Source organism: Protomyctophum bolini, assembly GCF_963924005.1.
Source record: "Protomyctophum bolini genome assembly, chromosome: 14".
In the NCBI taxonomy this organism is placed as follows: Eukaryota; Metazoa; Chordata; class Actinopteri; order Myctophiformes; family Myctophidae; genus Protomyctophum; species Protomyctophum bolini.
In genome coordinates this window covers 14,082,718-14,099,577 of record NC_137875.1, presented here as the reverse complement: position 1 = coordinate 14,099,577, position 16,860 = coordinate 14,082,718, and the positions used below count along the sequence as shown (strand labels likewise).

General features: G+C 41.4%; 2 protein-coding genes across 5 annotated transcripts; both read right to left on the bottom strand.

The window, feature by feature from the left end:
• Positions 1-550: 550 nt before the first annotated feature.
• On the bottom strand, positions 551-6,304 carry sar1ab (secretion associated, Ras related GTPase 1Ab). Of its 4 annotated transcripts, none has more exons than XM_080782291.1 (7): positions 6,202-6,304; positions 4,013-4,082; positions 3,576-3,695; positions 3,397-3,462; positions 2,803-2,906; positions 2,561-2,692; positions 551-2,166 (listed from the first exon to the last, which is right to left on the bottom strand). In XM_080782291.1, the coding sequence occupies exons 2-7, from the start codon at positions 4,068-4,070 to the stop codon at positions 2,050-2,052; spliced, it is 597 nt and encodes a 198-aa protein (XP_080638417.1). In that variant the 5' UTR covers positions 4,071-4,082; positions 6,202-6,304; the 3' UTR covers positions 551-2,049. The 4 variants fall into 4 exon arrangements, with proteins under 4 accessions (XP_080638417.1, XP_080638418.1, XP_080638419.1 ...); XM_080782292.1 differs by having other exon boundaries at positions 4,013-4,079; positions 6,202-6,290; XM_080782293.1 differs by having other exon boundaries at positions 4,013-4,079; positions 6,118-6,251.
• Positions 6,305-7,293: 989 nt separating this feature from the next.
• Positions 7,294-16,543, bottom strand: ppa1b (inorganic pyrophosphatase 1b). Its single transcript, XM_080781648.1, has 11 exons — positions 16,348-16,543; positions 14,344-14,408; positions 13,619-13,672; positions 13,100-13,219; positions 12,283-12,369; positions 11,040-11,166; positions 10,240-10,367; positions 9,975-10,060; positions 8,448-8,523; positions 8,061-8,100; positions 7,294-7,647 (listed from the first exon to the last, which is right to left on the bottom strand). The coding sequence occupies exons 1-11, from the start codon at positions 16,406-16,408 to the stop codon at positions 7,616-7,618; spliced, it is 876 nt and encodes a 291-aa protein (XP_080637774.1). The 5' UTR covers positions 16,409-16,543; the 3' UTR covers positions 7,294-7,615.
• Positions 16,544-16,860: the final 317 nt, after the last annotated feature.

Genomic DNA, 16,860 nt, shown 5'->3' with positions numbered 1-16,860 from the left:
TGTGTGTGTGTGTGTGTTTTTTGATTGATTGATTTATTAACGGTTTGCAGAATTACAGTACATTTCAAGTACAACTCAATACAATGTATGTGTGTGTGTGTGTGTGTGTGTGTGTGTGTGTGTGTGTGAGAGACAGTGAGTGAGTGAGAAGCAGTGAACTTCACAGGGGGTCCTCAGATTTACTAAAGGGAGTCCGCCAAATCTTTGTGTGATATAATATAAGTGGTTGAAAATGAACACATTAACATGAGTCCAACACTGGTATTTTGGAACATCTTGCTCTATTAGCATAAGACATCCAATCAATGTACTACATCACATCCCCACAAAAAGACCACCCCAATTTGACTAAAGGGGTCCTTGGCCAAGTTGGCCAGAAAACGTTGAAGAAACCTGCTGGCCTGCCCTAAAGGCACCATGGACCTAGCCACAAGCAACTCAGAAACAATACTCGGATGCCAGATAGAATTTTAAGTTAACATTGAGTTACTTGAGGCTACTCTGGACCTTTGAGAACACACTGATATAGAAAAAAAACAATAACCCCGGCAAGATTTTCAAAAAGATTTATTATATCCAAACTCCAAACATTTTTTCTTCCCAAAATATAATATACCCTATAGCCTAATTCTCTAACAGATCCATCCCAGAATTGCATAATAATGTAATATTTACAAAGTAATAATAATACTAGTATTGCTGCTGCAGTCATAGGTATTTTACCATATAGGGCCTATGTACTTTGTTCAAAATCTTAAGTAGGCCTACCGCCCAAGTACTCTCATATTTGAACTGCACACACAGGGCAGGCAATAGTCACCAAGTACTCAAGTCTATTCACAGTAACTAACCACTAATAAGAAAGGTAAGCGAAAGAGTGGGCACCTTAATGTTTAATTGGCTTTTTATTTCTTCCCATAATTTAAATAAATAATAATTATTATTATTATTACATTTTGTTGGAACAAATGACATTGAGGTTCCCACAATGTTTAGGTGCCCACTCTTCTTGTATCCATAAAAACAGGTAAGCAGCTGATAACATCCATCACCTGGTTGTGCTAATGCTGTAACAATGCATTGCAATTATAAAATATCTCTCTGTAATATCATAAATAAATAAAGCTCACACAGATAATGCACTTGTGGTCACATTCATATAATCGGGTTGTAGTGGTAAGGTAAACTATTAATTGAAAAAGAAAAATATATATATTATTTTGTGTATAAACTATTAATTCTGAAAAATAAAACTAATGTACATTCAAAACGGTTTGGTATGTTGAGAGGTAGGCTGTCTAGTCATGCTATCATATGGCACACTTTCTATAGAAATAATTACACTCTTCAGCATTATCCATACTCAAATGTACCTTTTACTTAATACAGTTAAAATAAATTCTACTTTGCACAGTCAGTGCGAAGGAAGCTCGCTTGACGTATACCGACAAAGTAGCTTGATTTTCAATTTTGCTAAATTGGGAAAGAGCAGCTCTGACAACGGAAATGTTAACCAAATCGACCTTCAGTGTAAGCCAACACCAAGCCCTAAAAATAAACCTGGGTCACAATCTGGCTCACAGTGCTGACATGTCCCATATGGAGGAGACGGCTGCTTCTTACAAAGTACCAAGAAGAAACCATTTAATGTAGCATCATGTCGTACTCGTACTCTAACTGTTCAGTACTCCGTAAAGTCCATCCGTGTCCATTTAATTCTGAGAGCGTAGAAAAATTATAAATGAACACAGGATTTTACAGTCATTCAGAGAATGTGTCTTATTCATGTTTGTTATTCTTTGTTATACTGAATGACAAACTAATGTTGTACTAATCTTTGACCTACTCTTGTGTGATTTACAGATCTTTGAATGCCATTATATCATGTGAAATACATTTCTTTTTAGTCTGAGCCTTGAATAAATATAGTATGTACCGTATGTATGAAAATATCTTTCCAGCAGGTGTTCTTTTGTGCAGGACCTGTTCTCGTGTGCATAGAACAAAATGGTAAACCAATTAAGTAAAAAATGTAAAAAACGCTATAACTCAATCAATATATTGGGAAAGCCAGCGGAATCCATCCCCGTAGCCCTGTCTCTTCAGCACGCTACACATAAAGACCTCCATTGGCCTCAAGTTCAGCTCCTTCAATGATACGGTGCCCTAAAACAATAAACAAAGGCACACAATTGAAACAAAGAATGGATCACAACAGATTAACATCACTTTCTACATGTTTGGACATGTAGTGAAGTTTTATCTTGACTTTAGGTCTCCATACCAAATTTAGACCCTGATGTCTTTGTCAGGTAGGATTTGAAGCAGACTGTGCACCGAATTGGACACTAGACGCACCAGTTGCAATTACCTCTCTCAGTCGGATATAAGATAATTTTACATTTAAAGTAGAAAAAAATATTTATTACTTATTTTCTGTCAATTACACACCCCGTGACGCCTTGAATTAATGGAGATGATTTAGTTTTTGGCTGTCAGTCCCACCGGAGACTTCGCCGGTCATCAAATACTTGTTAACAGTCAGACCTTATGAACTCACCTTTCCAGTCGTGTGACCGTACAGACCAAACATTCCTCTGAGGATATCTTCACTGACGGCTTCTGGGCGATCGATCTTATTCCCCAGGATGAGGACCGGCACGTTGTTGATGGTTTCATCTGTTAGCAGAGCCTAGAGAGAGACAGGACATGTCCATAAACATGACAACATGCCAACTAGAAACAAGTACAACAATGACTGTTTTAGTGGCTTTTAAAGATGTCAATAACAATAGGACTTACATCAAGTTCAACTTTAGCCTCTGCTAGCCGTGCATGATCAGCACAGTCCACCATGTAGACAATACCGTTAATGGCAGGGAGGTAGTTCTTCCAGATTCTTCGCGCTGCAAGAGTCAGACATATAATTATATTCATTGTCAGGGAACAGCATTAGGCATAGCCTCAATGACTTTGACGTTTCCCTTTATAATTTTAAATACAGTTCAGGGAAAAAATTTGATTTCACAAGGCTCTTACATAATGACTCTTATAATGGACCCCAATGGAAACAACTAACAAGCCTCTCTAGGCTTTTTCTGTTATTCTTTTAGCTTAACTTTTGACTGTACTACTTTACTGTAAAAAACCCCAATTAATTATTAATTTAATAAAGTATCCAATCACTCAATCAATGAACTTAACAAGAAAACAAGCTTGCACATCCACTAAAAGGCAGGTGCAGGACCAACCGAACAAGACTGGCAAAATAACAAATGAAATATGCACACAAATGAAATGTAGAGGGCCCCCCGACAATGTTTTGACTGGAAGCCCTTTACACTACAGTAGGCAGACTTTCTTTTTCTTTTGCCCGTCTTATGAATGATGACCTACCTTGTGTATGTCCACCAAGATCAAATGTGGTAAAAGTCATTCCAGCAATAGTCAGCTCCTCAGATGCTGAAGAAAGACAATTTCACAGACATGAGCTAAAAGATAAGACAGATCCATCCCCCTGCGGTGATAATAAACAGGGCCAGTTTCTATAAAATGCAGATGAATGAAATTATTACTTGGATGCAACGTGGGCACATGCTGTCCCAGCCTGTCGTCTCTGAGCATGTGCAACAGTGTGGTTTTTCCTGCATTATCCAGACCGAGAAACACCAGCTTGCCAGACTTTCTGTACAACCCTGAGGACAGGAGAAAAAAACAACACACGTTTAATGTCAAAATTATATCGGCGGAAAGAGACAAATAGTGTGTAGTAGCCGAGTAACTCAATCTGAAGCCCAAATGCCTAATATATCCCCTGGCCAAGGGGGGATTCCCTCTTGACATAAGTGGTAGGCGTTTGGCATTTAGGCCTACCCTAGTCCCATGCACATGGGAACTCCGGGTTTGAATCTCAGGTGTTACAATAGCATGGATAGGTAGCACGTTCAGGAAATCACTAATATTATCTCACGTTTTAGCAAGTAAGTCAATCTTTGATTGATTAATACTGTACCTAATAGTTGCAAGACACTGCTGACACTCTTGTAGAGCCAATCAAGGATGAAAGACATGTCTTCAGCCTGCTGAAATATAGACATATTATCTGTTATCACATGACAGGAGAGAAGCACACAGCAAGGTCTGTTGTTTATTTTATTTACCCAGGGTAGGTATGCTGAGCAGTGAGTGCTTTTTCACCCTGCTTCTCACACACACACACACACACACACACACACACACACACACACACACACACACACACACACACACACACACACACACACACACACACACACACACACACACACACACACACACACACACACACACACACACACACACACACACACACACACACACACACACACACACACACGCGCACACACGCGCACACACACACACACACACACACACACACACACACACACACAAAAACCTGGGAGATGCCTAGTACAACCACAGTCTTCTTAAGTTCTTATATTATTATACAGTTGGCCACTGAGCAGCTGGGGGTTTAGTGCCTTGCTCAAGTGCACTTCAGGACAGTTGTGCAGGTATGTTCCAACTTCCTTCACAGAAACATCTTCAGGACACACACACACACACACACACACACACACACACACACACACACACACACACACACACACACACACACACACACACACACACACACAATAAACTGTATAGGAATGTGTTAATACTACAAGGGAAAATCAGGTTCAGCTTCAACCATCCTCAACTCTAAATGTATTTATAGAGCACATTTAGGTTAAAACAATACAAAGACATGACATATAAATAAATATTAATGTGTTTTTATAGCGCTTTTCCAAGTGCTCAAAGCGCTTTACAATGGTTCATTCATTCATACATTCCACATTCACACAACAAGGCTCAGCTGTCACTAAATCGTCTAAATGCCAGGGAGAAGAAATCTTTAATAGACATTTAAAAAGATCAATCGACTGGGTAGCTCTGGTCAGATGTAGGGGCAAGGTGTTCTCGGGCCTGAGGGGCGGCCACCACGAAGGCTCTCCTCTGGCTTTTAGCCTAGTCTTTTGGCAGAACCAGAAGCAACTGGTTGGCCGACCTCAGAGCTTTGGATGGGGTGAGGCGGTGAGCTGTTAGGTGCCGTGTAAGGAGTCTTGCTCAGGCACACTTTGACATGGGCGGGCCCGGAGGCCTTCTGATTATCAACACCACACCGCTCAGCTATATGGCCAGCCTAATAAGATGTTTGACATCCAAACGCTTTTGCAATAAGGATACTATTGCATTGGAAATCTTGCACTGAAGTGCATTGTTTGCTCCGCTGCATGCCCTGACCCTGGATTACTTTACTGGTATGTGTAAGCCCTGTGGTGCAACCACACAAGGGGAACAAACTGGATGCTGCCTGGAGGAGAAAACAAAGCTATACAGCACACCACCACATATGAACTGTAGCTGGATTGTTCACAGAGCCATAAAATCTGGCTAGTTTGTTCAGAAAGCTGTCTGTCTTAATGAATCAACTGTAGTTTGCTCAAAGAGCAGTCTCAGTCTGTAGCTAACTAGCTATACTGTAGCAGTGTAGCTTGATCAGATAGCATATAATAAATAGTAGCCTTGTAGTTGTTTAATGTTTAGAGAGCAGTCTAATTAAATGTAGTCTACTGGAGTTTGATCCGATAGATGTTGGAAATGTCTTTATTAAAATCTTTATTAAAGAGATGTCTGTCCTAAATACATTAACTGTAGTTTGTTAAGAAAGCTGTGTCACCCTCTCACAGTCTGAAGACAGTGTGTGTTATTCTTGCCCAGACTATTTTTATGACAGGTTGTGACTATGACACTCGATCGCATCGCCCCCCATGACCACACACACACACACACACACACACACACACACACACACACACCTGTCACTCTGTTGAATCTGAATGCAGCACACCACTATATTACAATCAATAATGAGGAAATAAGTGACGACTTTCAACATTATTCAGCATGCAGCCACGAAACAAAGCTGTTGTAAACAGCCGCACTGAGAGTTGCGCAACTTGCGCTCAGCTGTTCAACAACAACAATTCAATAAACTATAATAAACCTCTCACTCACGCCGTGGACTCTTACGTATTTCAAGGCAGCTGTTCCCCTTCATGCATTCAAGTTCAATGTCAAACAAGCAAGATGATCCTGACGAGCTGTTTTTTTTACCTTAATTTGTGAGCGTTTTGTCAACTCCCGATGAAAATACTCGCTCTTTGGTCCAAGCTGCTCTGGCCCCGGCAGGTTACAACATTTGACAATTCACCGGAACTGCGTAACGGTCTTTTTGGGAAGAGGGGGTCAGATGGGAGGGGTCACATGCCGAATATGATCCTTTGAAAGCATTATTTAAACCCACCACGACGGCAGCCTACTAATATAGAAGCCTTTGGATAATGAACCCCAATCATACAGCACAAATATAACACACAACTCATAATTAACTTATGGAAACAATTAATATAAACGACAAAAAAAAGTTTTTCTGATGGCATCACAACAGGGAGTTCAGTCAGTTCAGGCCAGGGCAGTCACCACTAGTTTGTGAACTTTTTAGACAGTTCAAACTATTTTTGAGCGGACACCAGGGGGCAGTCTTGCAATGCTGAAATGTATGCTTGCCCAACAATTTTAAACCATTGGTGATTGGTCCCACATAAAAAGACAAAATGCTATGAGATAGACATTAAATACATTACTAACATGCATTAACCTTTTCATTAATTTATTATGGCTTGGTACCAATGATCCATAGAGGTCCTTGAGGGGGCTCCAGGTGGTCCCCAGATAAATAATGGACAGTTGGTAACCAAATGGACCGTTATATAGATCTTTGAATATAGAATAATTGTTATTTTTATCGTCTATGGTACTGCATGATTGTGGACAAAATCTTATCCAACGATAATACAATATTCTGGTTTTGGGTCTGAGGCTAAATCTCATGAAATGGTGGTCTGTGACTGTGGCTCAAATGCCGAATAAATGATGGACCTTGATATGAAAAGGGTTGAGATGGGGCTGTCCAGGGCTGCTGTAGCGTTAACGTGTTCTGCGTTTTCACTCATGTTAATGTCAAAACAAATTCCTATGTGTAAATAAAGATATCTGAATCTGAACCACGGATGTAGACGTCAATACATGACATCTGGGTCTCTAGGTCTCTACAGCTAAATGTATATGTGCTCTCGCAACCATGAAAAAAAAATCCAATACACATTCTTAAGTATTGTAACTTAAGAAATCAACACAATATTTTAAACGGAAAAGCTTTATTAAAGCAGTCGAGTCTCGTACAGTACACATGTAGCTACTGGGGTGAAACTACCTGTACCATCATCATGTAGTTGACAGCACATCTCAAAAGAGATCTTTGTTTTAAATAATGTGGAACATTGGGCAAAGAAAACAAACATGTACAGTTCACGTCGATATTCCTCGCTGCTACAGTTATCGATGCCATCATCTCCAATCTACAGGGAAAGCAGCTGTCCCATCTAACCCCCCCATCTATGGTAGCTCTAAGTGCTTCATCTTCAAGTACGTCTTTGTCAGATGAGACACGGACAAAACAGCTCGTGGGCTACTTCCTCTCGTAGTAGAACCATTGGTCCACTGCAAAGAGAGAAACACAAAAACGTTACCATTTTGTGGTAAAACGAACGAAACACCATCAACAGGATCATCGTAGTTTATTCATGTGGTTCTCAAACTTTTCATCAATAACCCATACTGGGCGGGAACCCCTTTTGGTGTTTTAAACATTATGTTATACTTTAGCTATTGAAAAATACGTCAAAATGTGGTGTAAATCGTTGAATATATATTCTTTCAGAGCCAACGTTTTTAACTCAAATATTTGCTTCTTGGTGGAACAACATATTTTCAGATGGGGGTCGGCCGCCTATTACATATAATTTTGACATGAAATATTGAGCACCACAGAAAACCGTCATGATTTATAACTCTAGACATCTTTTACATTTCGATGTCAGGCCTAAAATGGGATAATTTCAATGGCTCCTTACCTGATGAAGGGATAGGGTCTTCTGTTCCACACGGACAGGTCTAAAAGTGGACAGATTATGTAAATATCTTGAATTAAGAATATATGATTATTTAGATGAAACAACAAAGTAGAAATAGAGCATCGTGGTTGTATGCCTCTGCCAATCAGTTGCCGATTGCATCGGTCTGTCCAGACTCGCATAGTACATGCAGTGAAGACTTTGAAAGGAATTTAATGAACGCGTTTCGTGAGGTCACAGTGATCTTGACTCTAATCAGTTCATCCTTGAGTCCAAGAGGACGTTTGTGCCAAATGTCATAAAATACAGACCTACAAACTCCTGGTTTCTGAGATTGGATACCGATACTGATTCAAGAGCCACACCTAAAACAAAAATGGTACCGACCTCATCAACAACAGCTTTGGCCTCCTCCTTTGAGCAGCAAAAAGGACTTTCACCCGATGAAACACATGTGTTTTTGCTGTAATGGGGAAGAAATGGTCATTCATTATCGAGAAGCTTAAACTGTTGCACCACACGTCTACTAAGACTCAGTGTACTTGGGATTAAATTTTCTTTAAAGCAGCAATTCCCATTCATGTGCTGTCGGCCTGGACCCACTGGTGGGCCATGAGGATAATGCAAATAACTGCCAAAACATTAAACATTATTTAAAATAAAATCTTTAAAAAAGGTTAACAAATGGCACTCTGGTGGCGCAGTGATAAAAACGTCCCTCCCCACCACCACGGAGGTTATGGGTTCAAATCCACCGTTACGTGGTGCAGCCAGCTTTGTCTGACGCCGAACACAACTGGCCCGTGTTTGAGGGAGGGAAGTCGGGTGCGGAGGGTGATATTGGTCATTGCATTTACTCCCATTATGTGAGAATAAACATTCTCTGAAAATGCACGTGGTCAAACCATCCGGCTACTTAACACGGCAGCTGATAGCTGCAAGTGTCTGTAGGAGGGCCACGGATACTTTGGAGATTTTCAAGTGTGCCCTGTTTCACCAAAGGTTGGGATGGGAACCGCTGCTTTAAAAGGTAGGATTGTCTTTTTATAGACCAAAATAATCCCTCTCAATCATCCCTCGTGTCCCACTAGAAGTGTGTGGCAGTGTCTGTATCTGCAGAGAGCCGACCCCTCTGCCTGTAGTTTCTTATTTTACCTTGTTCAGGACATTTCTGGGCAGTAGATTTGTCAGGCCAATGCGTTTATAATTGACAAGTATCAAATCCTCCTCGTTATACTGTGCACTACTATAGTACTGTGACCATTTTGTTAGGTACACACACACAGAGTATCAGAACCGCCTGGAACCCGGACGCCACCTTGAGAACCAGTGCTGTACAGGCGAGGAGCTCTTTCTGCAATGCTGTAAAACAACCCTGTTTTGGCACCAACAATCATACCACGTTTCAAATTCACTCAGATGTTGATGGAACTGAACCTCATGGCCCTTTCCGCAAACAATGCTTTATATAGACTTGCAGCCACACATCACTCTCCTTTTAGAGTAGTGGGTTGTTTGCATTCATGAACCGATACACCGTATCTATTATAGAGCCACTGAGTGAGTGTATGTGGTAGCGAGGTGTGGTTTGTGGCAGGCTGCAAGGGGAGTCAGCAGGAATGTGGTTTACCTGTACGTAATTAGGCTGGTCTCCTGCTAGGCTTTAAAAGCCAGACGGTAAGCCCTCCCTAATGGTTTAGGTTGTTGTGTGTTTTAACAGCGAGTGTGACACTGCTGGAATATCCCTTGGTCAATAATAGAACAGCTGCCCGTTTCCTTATTATACTTTGAGTTTGGATGTATTGGCATGGCAAGCAGCTGATTTTATGCATCACGAATGGACAAGACGGTAAAGCAAATGCCGGCTGCCGTCTGTCAAAAGAAAAACAAAGAAAAACTAAATCCTCTAGTTACCAGTTCAGTCCTCCGTCATTGGTCTTTTGGGAGATGAGGTCTTTCCAGAAGTCGTTAGTGCTCTTGATTGTCTCAATAGCGAAGTCCTGAAAACAGAATAAAAGCAATTGTTTGAGTAAAATATGTCATATCTTAGAAATCGTAATTACGCACACGTCTTAAAGGTTAATTTATTTGTCCATCTTTAGAAAGATGATTTGCAACATTGATCATCAGCAAACTGAATGTCAATAACATTATTATGTTCAGACATGATGTGAGGTACCTTGTCTTTGAATTCTCCATTGAAGGCAAACTGGTTCTCTGGTTTCCCGTCTGGAACTTTGTACCTCCTGAACCAGTCGACTGTGGCGTCCAGGTAGCCAGGTTTCAGTCTTTGTACATCACTAATATCTAAAAATCACAAAATAGTCAGTTTAGACTAGAGTAGACTATAGTTAGACTCACAAAAGCTAAAATGAAAGCCACTTGCTGATTCAGAGCCTGCCCGTTTTAAAATCGTGTGACGGTAGGATGTCGTGTTGGGACTGTACTCCACAGAGGCATAAAGTACAGTGCAACAGCACACAGTTTTTCTAACATTTTCAACCTATAGAGGGCAGGGTTTCAGATATTTAAGCCATTAACGGTAGACCTATGTTTTTGTTGGCAATAAACAATGGCAATAAAAAAAATCAATAGCTAGCAAGCTGCAATATCAGGTGTACAATAGGGGGGGAAAAGTGTTTTTTGGGACACAGTGGTCACAGTGGTGCCTGCCCACCACCGGAGGTTGTGGGTTCAAATCCCCCTGCATTCAGCTTTGTCAAGCTTCCACACAAACACACTTGGCTTGTTCAGGGGAGGGAAGCCGGGCCAGGAGAGTGATAATTATCACTGCACGTAATTCTACAAGCTAGGGCGGCAACTGTCAGCAGGGAGTGTTCAAAGGATATAGAGTCTACATTCTCCCGGTGGGAGCTCCTCACTGGTAGGTGAGTCAGTAGGATTTAAGAGTGACAACGCAGAAATTTGTGTGGGGGCGAAAGAAAATTGTAAAAATGTAAAGGGGAAGCATGTGCTTACTGTTGAAGCTGCTGGCTTCAGGGTCTTCTACGTTGATTGCAATGACTTTCCAATCAGTCTCACCCTCATCAATCATGGCCAAAACTCCAAGTACCTTCACCTTGACTACCTCACCACGGGAACACACCTAGAAAACACACTCAAGTCAATTATATTTATATAAACTCCTCACAAAAACATGCAATGTTTGTTGCTTCAGGATACTAGGCCTGTGCAATAGGACAAGTGAAAGCTTTTCCGTTACGCAGATTGGCATTTGGCAGCATTATTTGGTGTCATTATTTGGTGTACAAACTTGGGACCAAGTTCAGTGAGACTGGTGAAGCCAAAAACAGACAGCGAAGTGGCCATTCCAGGAAGAAAACATCCCCAGAAATCCGGTTCCTGAACAATATGCATTCTTTCAGAGATTTGACAGATGTCAAAGTTACAGGACTCCGTTTCACATTTCGTAACTGCTCAAAACGATTACTATACTAACAGAATCATATTTTGGTACGTTTTCTGGGGGCACTACCCACATGCTTAGCTGCTCATTCCACAATTGTGGTCTTTACAAGTTATACCTCGTGGGGAAAGCTGACTAATCAAAGATAAACATGATATAAAATACAAGTGATATTATTGAAGGGGAGAAATAATCAACTGAAGTTAAGTTACGTTTTCAAACTTTTTGCAAGGAGTTTAACAGAATATGTATACATCCTATATACAGTATACTGTATATATATGTTACAGAACATATACATACAGTATACTGTGTATATATATGTTACAGAACATATACAGTAGGAAACCTACAAGTGAGAACAATGGAGCAGTGCCTGGTTTCGTCGCCCTCGGGAGGCTCGGCCTCAAAGGGACCTGGCCACGGCCTGGCCCCACAAAGACAGGCACTCCCCGTTCCATTTTTCTCACTCTATATGTAATCGCTGTACAAAGATGGATAGATAGACACAACACAGCACAGCACACCTATAACATTGTGCATCTGTTCTACCAAACAAACACCACTAGAGAAGTATAACACTTGGCCCCAGTATGGAGACTTGTGGTCTTCTTTGTGACTCAATCTAAAATAAAATAAATCTGGTTCTCAAAGTGTTGTGGAGGGCAGTGGGCATAATGCATACCACGGTCAATGAAATTAAAACGTTTGACAACCACCGGCTTAAAAAGTTAAAATGTTGTAAAAGGCTGTTGGATGATCAGGCATATTTAGAATTATAAACAGATGTTGTACCTTACTACCAATCTCACAAACGTCGATTGGGTCGTTGTCACCACAGCAGCCAGTGTCTTCATCTTTGTGTCCTGGGTCTTCCCATGTCTACGCAGCCAACAAAACAGAATCAGAGTGAAGTAATAGTTACAATTTGGTCGTTTGGTCACTGTGTAGGATGCAATACTGTCACGGTTATTATTTATAAGGATATTTTGGTTAAGCAGCCTGTGTGTACAATGTACATAAATATGTTTTTGTTTTTTGTTAGAACTTACATTCAGAGAAATGGTTACATTGTATGTTACTTGCTATTCGAACCGATGTAGGCAAGATGAGTTTGTTTAATCAAGGACCATGGTCATGGAAATGATTTGCAGGCAAAACTTTAATTAGATCACCTTGTCTCATGGGATTTTAAAGGGGCATAATGGAAAAACTGTCCATGTCCTGCTCATGTTTGTGCCCAGAGCACTAACGGTTAGTTGTATTTTCATCTTTTTGGGTCGAATTTGTTGCACAGATTTTTTTAAGTTGTTGTACTGCTTTGGCTCCATCTTGGCCAGGTCTCACTTGCAAAAAGAGGTTTCATACCTCAATGTTACGCTCCTTAAATAAGGGTTTAGGTTCCATATACAATTATACATTCATCACCCTAAAACACAATGGTGTTCCCTCGCTGATTTACAACGAAGAGCTTATCAGCCTAAGAGAGCTTAATGTCAAATTAAATATTATTATAATAACAATGTTCAGCTAGAAAGCTGAACTGAAATGTACATGTTAGCTAGCAAATTAGATGGAGAAATAATTTCTGCAAACAGTTAGAAAAACAAACCTGTGGTATTGCTCCATAGTTCCATATGTACCCTTTATGTGGAAATACATTGGCAACATAACGCAGTTTACCCTTCTTCACATCTTGCTTAATTGGGTTGAGCGGCTCTTTTGTAGCGATCTGAAAGTAAACAACATTAACATATTACTTTTATTCCATCTTACCTTTGATGACTATTACTGTTAACACATTGTCTCCCGTTACCATAGGCGGTAACGTGAGGCCAGTGCGTGACATAAACAGAGAAGAAGCATTATCCGGCCGACCCGGAAGTGACTGTCCGCTCCAGTCTTGCTTGAGGTGATGAACTGCCGATCGGACTATCATTATGCGCAACCTCGAATTAATGTTTTATTATTAAGCTCCCAACATCGTACTTTATCTCTTTCTGAGCACTAAAAAGTAAAAACCAATAATGACCGTGTGCATGCGCAGTGCAGAGGATTGGGATGTAGGCTGTTTCTACTATGGGAGGCCTATGGAGCCTAGCGACAAGCTACAGTCATTTGAAGAGCCTACCTCCATCTTTGCATTAGTCCATCTTGGTACCTCAATGACCACGTTAAAGATGTTCTGGAAAAGAGAAGAAGATATCCATCAATTTATCAATTACAAAGTATATGAAATTGTGTTACATATCATGTTAAACAAAACAAACATACTAAATACTGGAAAATGATTATCATTTGCATTTACAAACTTCATGTCTATTGATGGGTGATGGCTTTGTGCAACATAAAATATTACACCTACGGCAACTGATAAGAGCAATCACATTAGATATTGGATTGGGCAGGTTCAGAGTCGAGGCCATTGCCCCGGCAGACTATGAACCTTGCTGTTCTCCATGGGAAACTTATCTAAACGGAAAGGTTTCATTTTCTTTTCTTTAATATTCATGTCATTTGATGTTTAAGGAGAGTGCAGACACACAGACAAGAAACCATGGGCAGAGACTCAGAGAGGTGAGACATGCGAGACAAGACGGGAGATAATTCAAACTCGGGTCCTCTCCTCTCGCTCACAGCATTACGGTCTACTCTGCACACCAACTGGCTGAGTCACCTCACCAAGCACCCTGGTCTGAACAGTTTCATTTACTATTATTTGAAAACCAGCCGGAAGTCAAAATACTTGTCCGTAAAAGTCCAAGCCCAGGTTGAAGTTTACTCCCAACCACCATGGTCATCATTATGTAACTAGTTTGGATGTGAATTAAAGGTGAATATTTCACCATATTTTACCTGGCTTTTGTCAGCATACATTGGTATGTCATGGAATGGTGAGATGTACTTTCCTTCATCATTTTCTGTTGAAACAAAATAATCGCACACACTCTGTTTAACAGTCAGAGAGAGCACACAAGTAATGCGTCAGATTATATAAACATGTACACAATAAATTACTACAGTGGTTCTTGTGGGTAATTTGTGTTTGTAGATATTTTAGTATTTCAAAGTGTCCATGTCATGGACACTGGTCTCACTCTCACTGCTGGATTACTACAATGACTGACCATAATGCTTTGCTGCACTCACCCATGGACAACCATAGACATATAAACGTAGACGCCTCTTCCGGCTCTGGGCCGTCTGTATCTCAACGGAAGGCAACATGGAGGCAACAGGAGAAAATGGCGATGCGTGATTGCATTGGCAAGCTTTCCCGAGATTCCTTGCAAAGCATATAGCGGAAGCAAAAGGGGCAATCTACTGTCTAGGGTGCAACCACTCCTATAGACAGCTTAGTGTCCCTGGCTGGCTGGCTGTGTCCGAGCACGAAAATAGCGTTTGGATGGTGTTCACCACACACACGATTTTGGATGTGACAGTACAGTAATGAGAGTACAATACAGTAGTCACCCCCTGGGTACCCCCACATGGTAAGGGCCGATTCATACTCCTATTTTACCGCTGTTTCGGCACTGTAGTGCCGAAATGATTTCGGCTCGTCAGAATTTTTTTGTAGCACCCAAAGAGCCGACTTTAGGACGGTAACCGCCCCCCCGAACCTCAAATGACATCACATTGTAGGCTCCACAGCGCCGAACCGACTTTGATTCGGCTCTAAAATAAGAGTATGAATAGGCCCTTACTCTGTCATTTCTCAACCATTTCAGACGTGGGGCGGCTCGCCGGAACCAGGCTGGCCCCCCTGGGCGCGTTCCTGGGGGTCTGGATGTTCGGGAGACCCCCTGGGGACCCTCACACGGTAACTGTCATTTCTCAACCATTTCAGACGCGGGCTGCTCGCTGGAACCAGGCCGGTACCCTGGGTGCGTTCCTGTGGGTCTTGAACTTCCGGGGACCCCCACACAGAGTGTCCATGACATCACTGGCACTTTGAAAACACTAAAATATCTAAAAACACGTTGTATACACACATAAAACCCCAGGAAAGTGTTTCTCGTCTCCCAAACATCATTAAAAAAAGATCTGGTTGCAAAAGGGGTGAAGTCCATTAACCATCCATTTGGTTACATGTGTGATGTGTACACTCTCAAGAGTTATGGGGGAGTGTGGGTCTATAATGCATATCAAACTTGGGGATGTTTGAAATTAAATAAATATGATAAACCACTGAGTTAGCACGTCCATTGCTGAAATTACTTAAAAACTTTGTTCCCGACGTTGTGTATTAGAAGCAAGATTTGAAATGCTGAATGTTTTCAAACTGAACTTCTGCCAACTACTGTAATAGTCAGTGAACTGCAGAGAGAGACCCCATCAGTGAGGGCTTTGTATTGTGCAGTAAAGTGTGTTGCATCAGATGCCTTTGCAGGCCAGAGAGGGCGTTGTCTTTCCACCACCGGTACCAACCAGCATTGATTACCCTGGAGGCTACAGGACAAAAAAAAATCTAATCCGAGAAAGTTCATTCCTCAAATACCGTAATCATGATCATCGATTAAACTGGGCAGTAAAATGCAATCACCTCATAAAACTTAAGGGCTGTAGCTCTATAACGTGCCTTACGTGGGGTAATAAAAGCAAATCGTGCTGCCACAACCCGGCATTATCTGTCTCTGGAACAAATATATACATATTGGCTTGTATAACGTCGTTAAGTGTTCAAGTTGTAAAGTGTACGGTCGGTGTTCGAATGCTCCGACATAGAAGTGACACGTGGGATCATTGTATGTGGTGAAACCAACCCCCTGGCCGGGTGGTGGGGGGAATGTATGGACTTTGAATCGATTCCTCAACCAATCGAGCAAAAACAAAGACGTACAAACAAACGTGACTTACTGAAGAACAGGCGGTAGCTCAGGGTGTTGGGGTTCCCCCTCTCCTCGACCGTGAAGCTCATGTTGTTGGCTGTATTTCGGGTGTTTTGTGCGTTGTTGCGCCGCGTCCCACCGGTAGATTTCACTGATGCTCGGCCGCTCAGTCTGTCTGAGCCCGGCTACTACCTCGCGTCACCACCAAGAAGGTTTTCCGTACGAACTGCACTCTGGAAAGCATTGGTCGTTTCTATTTGCTGCTCTTTGTTAATATCCGCTCTAAAGACGCGCCTACTGTATCCTGTACTACTACACACACACACACACACACACACACACACACACACACACACACACACACACACTATACAAATCTTAGAGTATATTTATTATATATGTCTATGATATTTATATACTCTAAGATACATATACAAATATACATAGTATTTCCGTATCCGCAACAGACCGGATCTGCAATATTCAAAGTGAATTGAGCTCATGTTGCAATGCGCACGCGCAGTATCGCTGGCCCAAATGA

Coding starts and splice junctions, on each gene's coding strand:
- sar1ab (XM_080782291.1), bottom strand. CDS start 4,070: ATGTCTTTCATCCTTGATTGGCTCTACAAGAGTGTCAGCAGTGTCTTG. Junction 2,693..2,802: donor AGGCTAAAGTTGAACTTGAT/GTAAGTCCTATT, acceptor GTCTCTCTCTAG/GCTCTGCTAACAGATGAAAC. Junction 2,167..2,560: donor ACGGTCACACGACTGGAAAG/GTGAGTTCATAA, acceptor TTATTGTTTTAG/GGCACCGTATCATTGAAGGA.
- ppa1b (XM_080781648.1), bottom strand. CDS start 16,408: ATGAGCTTCACGGTCGAGGAGAGGGGGAACCCCAACACCCTGAGCTAC. Junction 11,167..12,282: donor TTTGTGAGATTGGTAGTAAG/GTACAACATCTG, acceptor TGTGTTTTCTAG/GTGTGTTCCCGTGGTGAGGT. Junction 10,368..11,039: donor TGAAGCCAGCAGCTTCAACA/GTAAGCACATGC, acceptor TGTGATTTTTAG/ATATTAGTGATGTACAAAGA.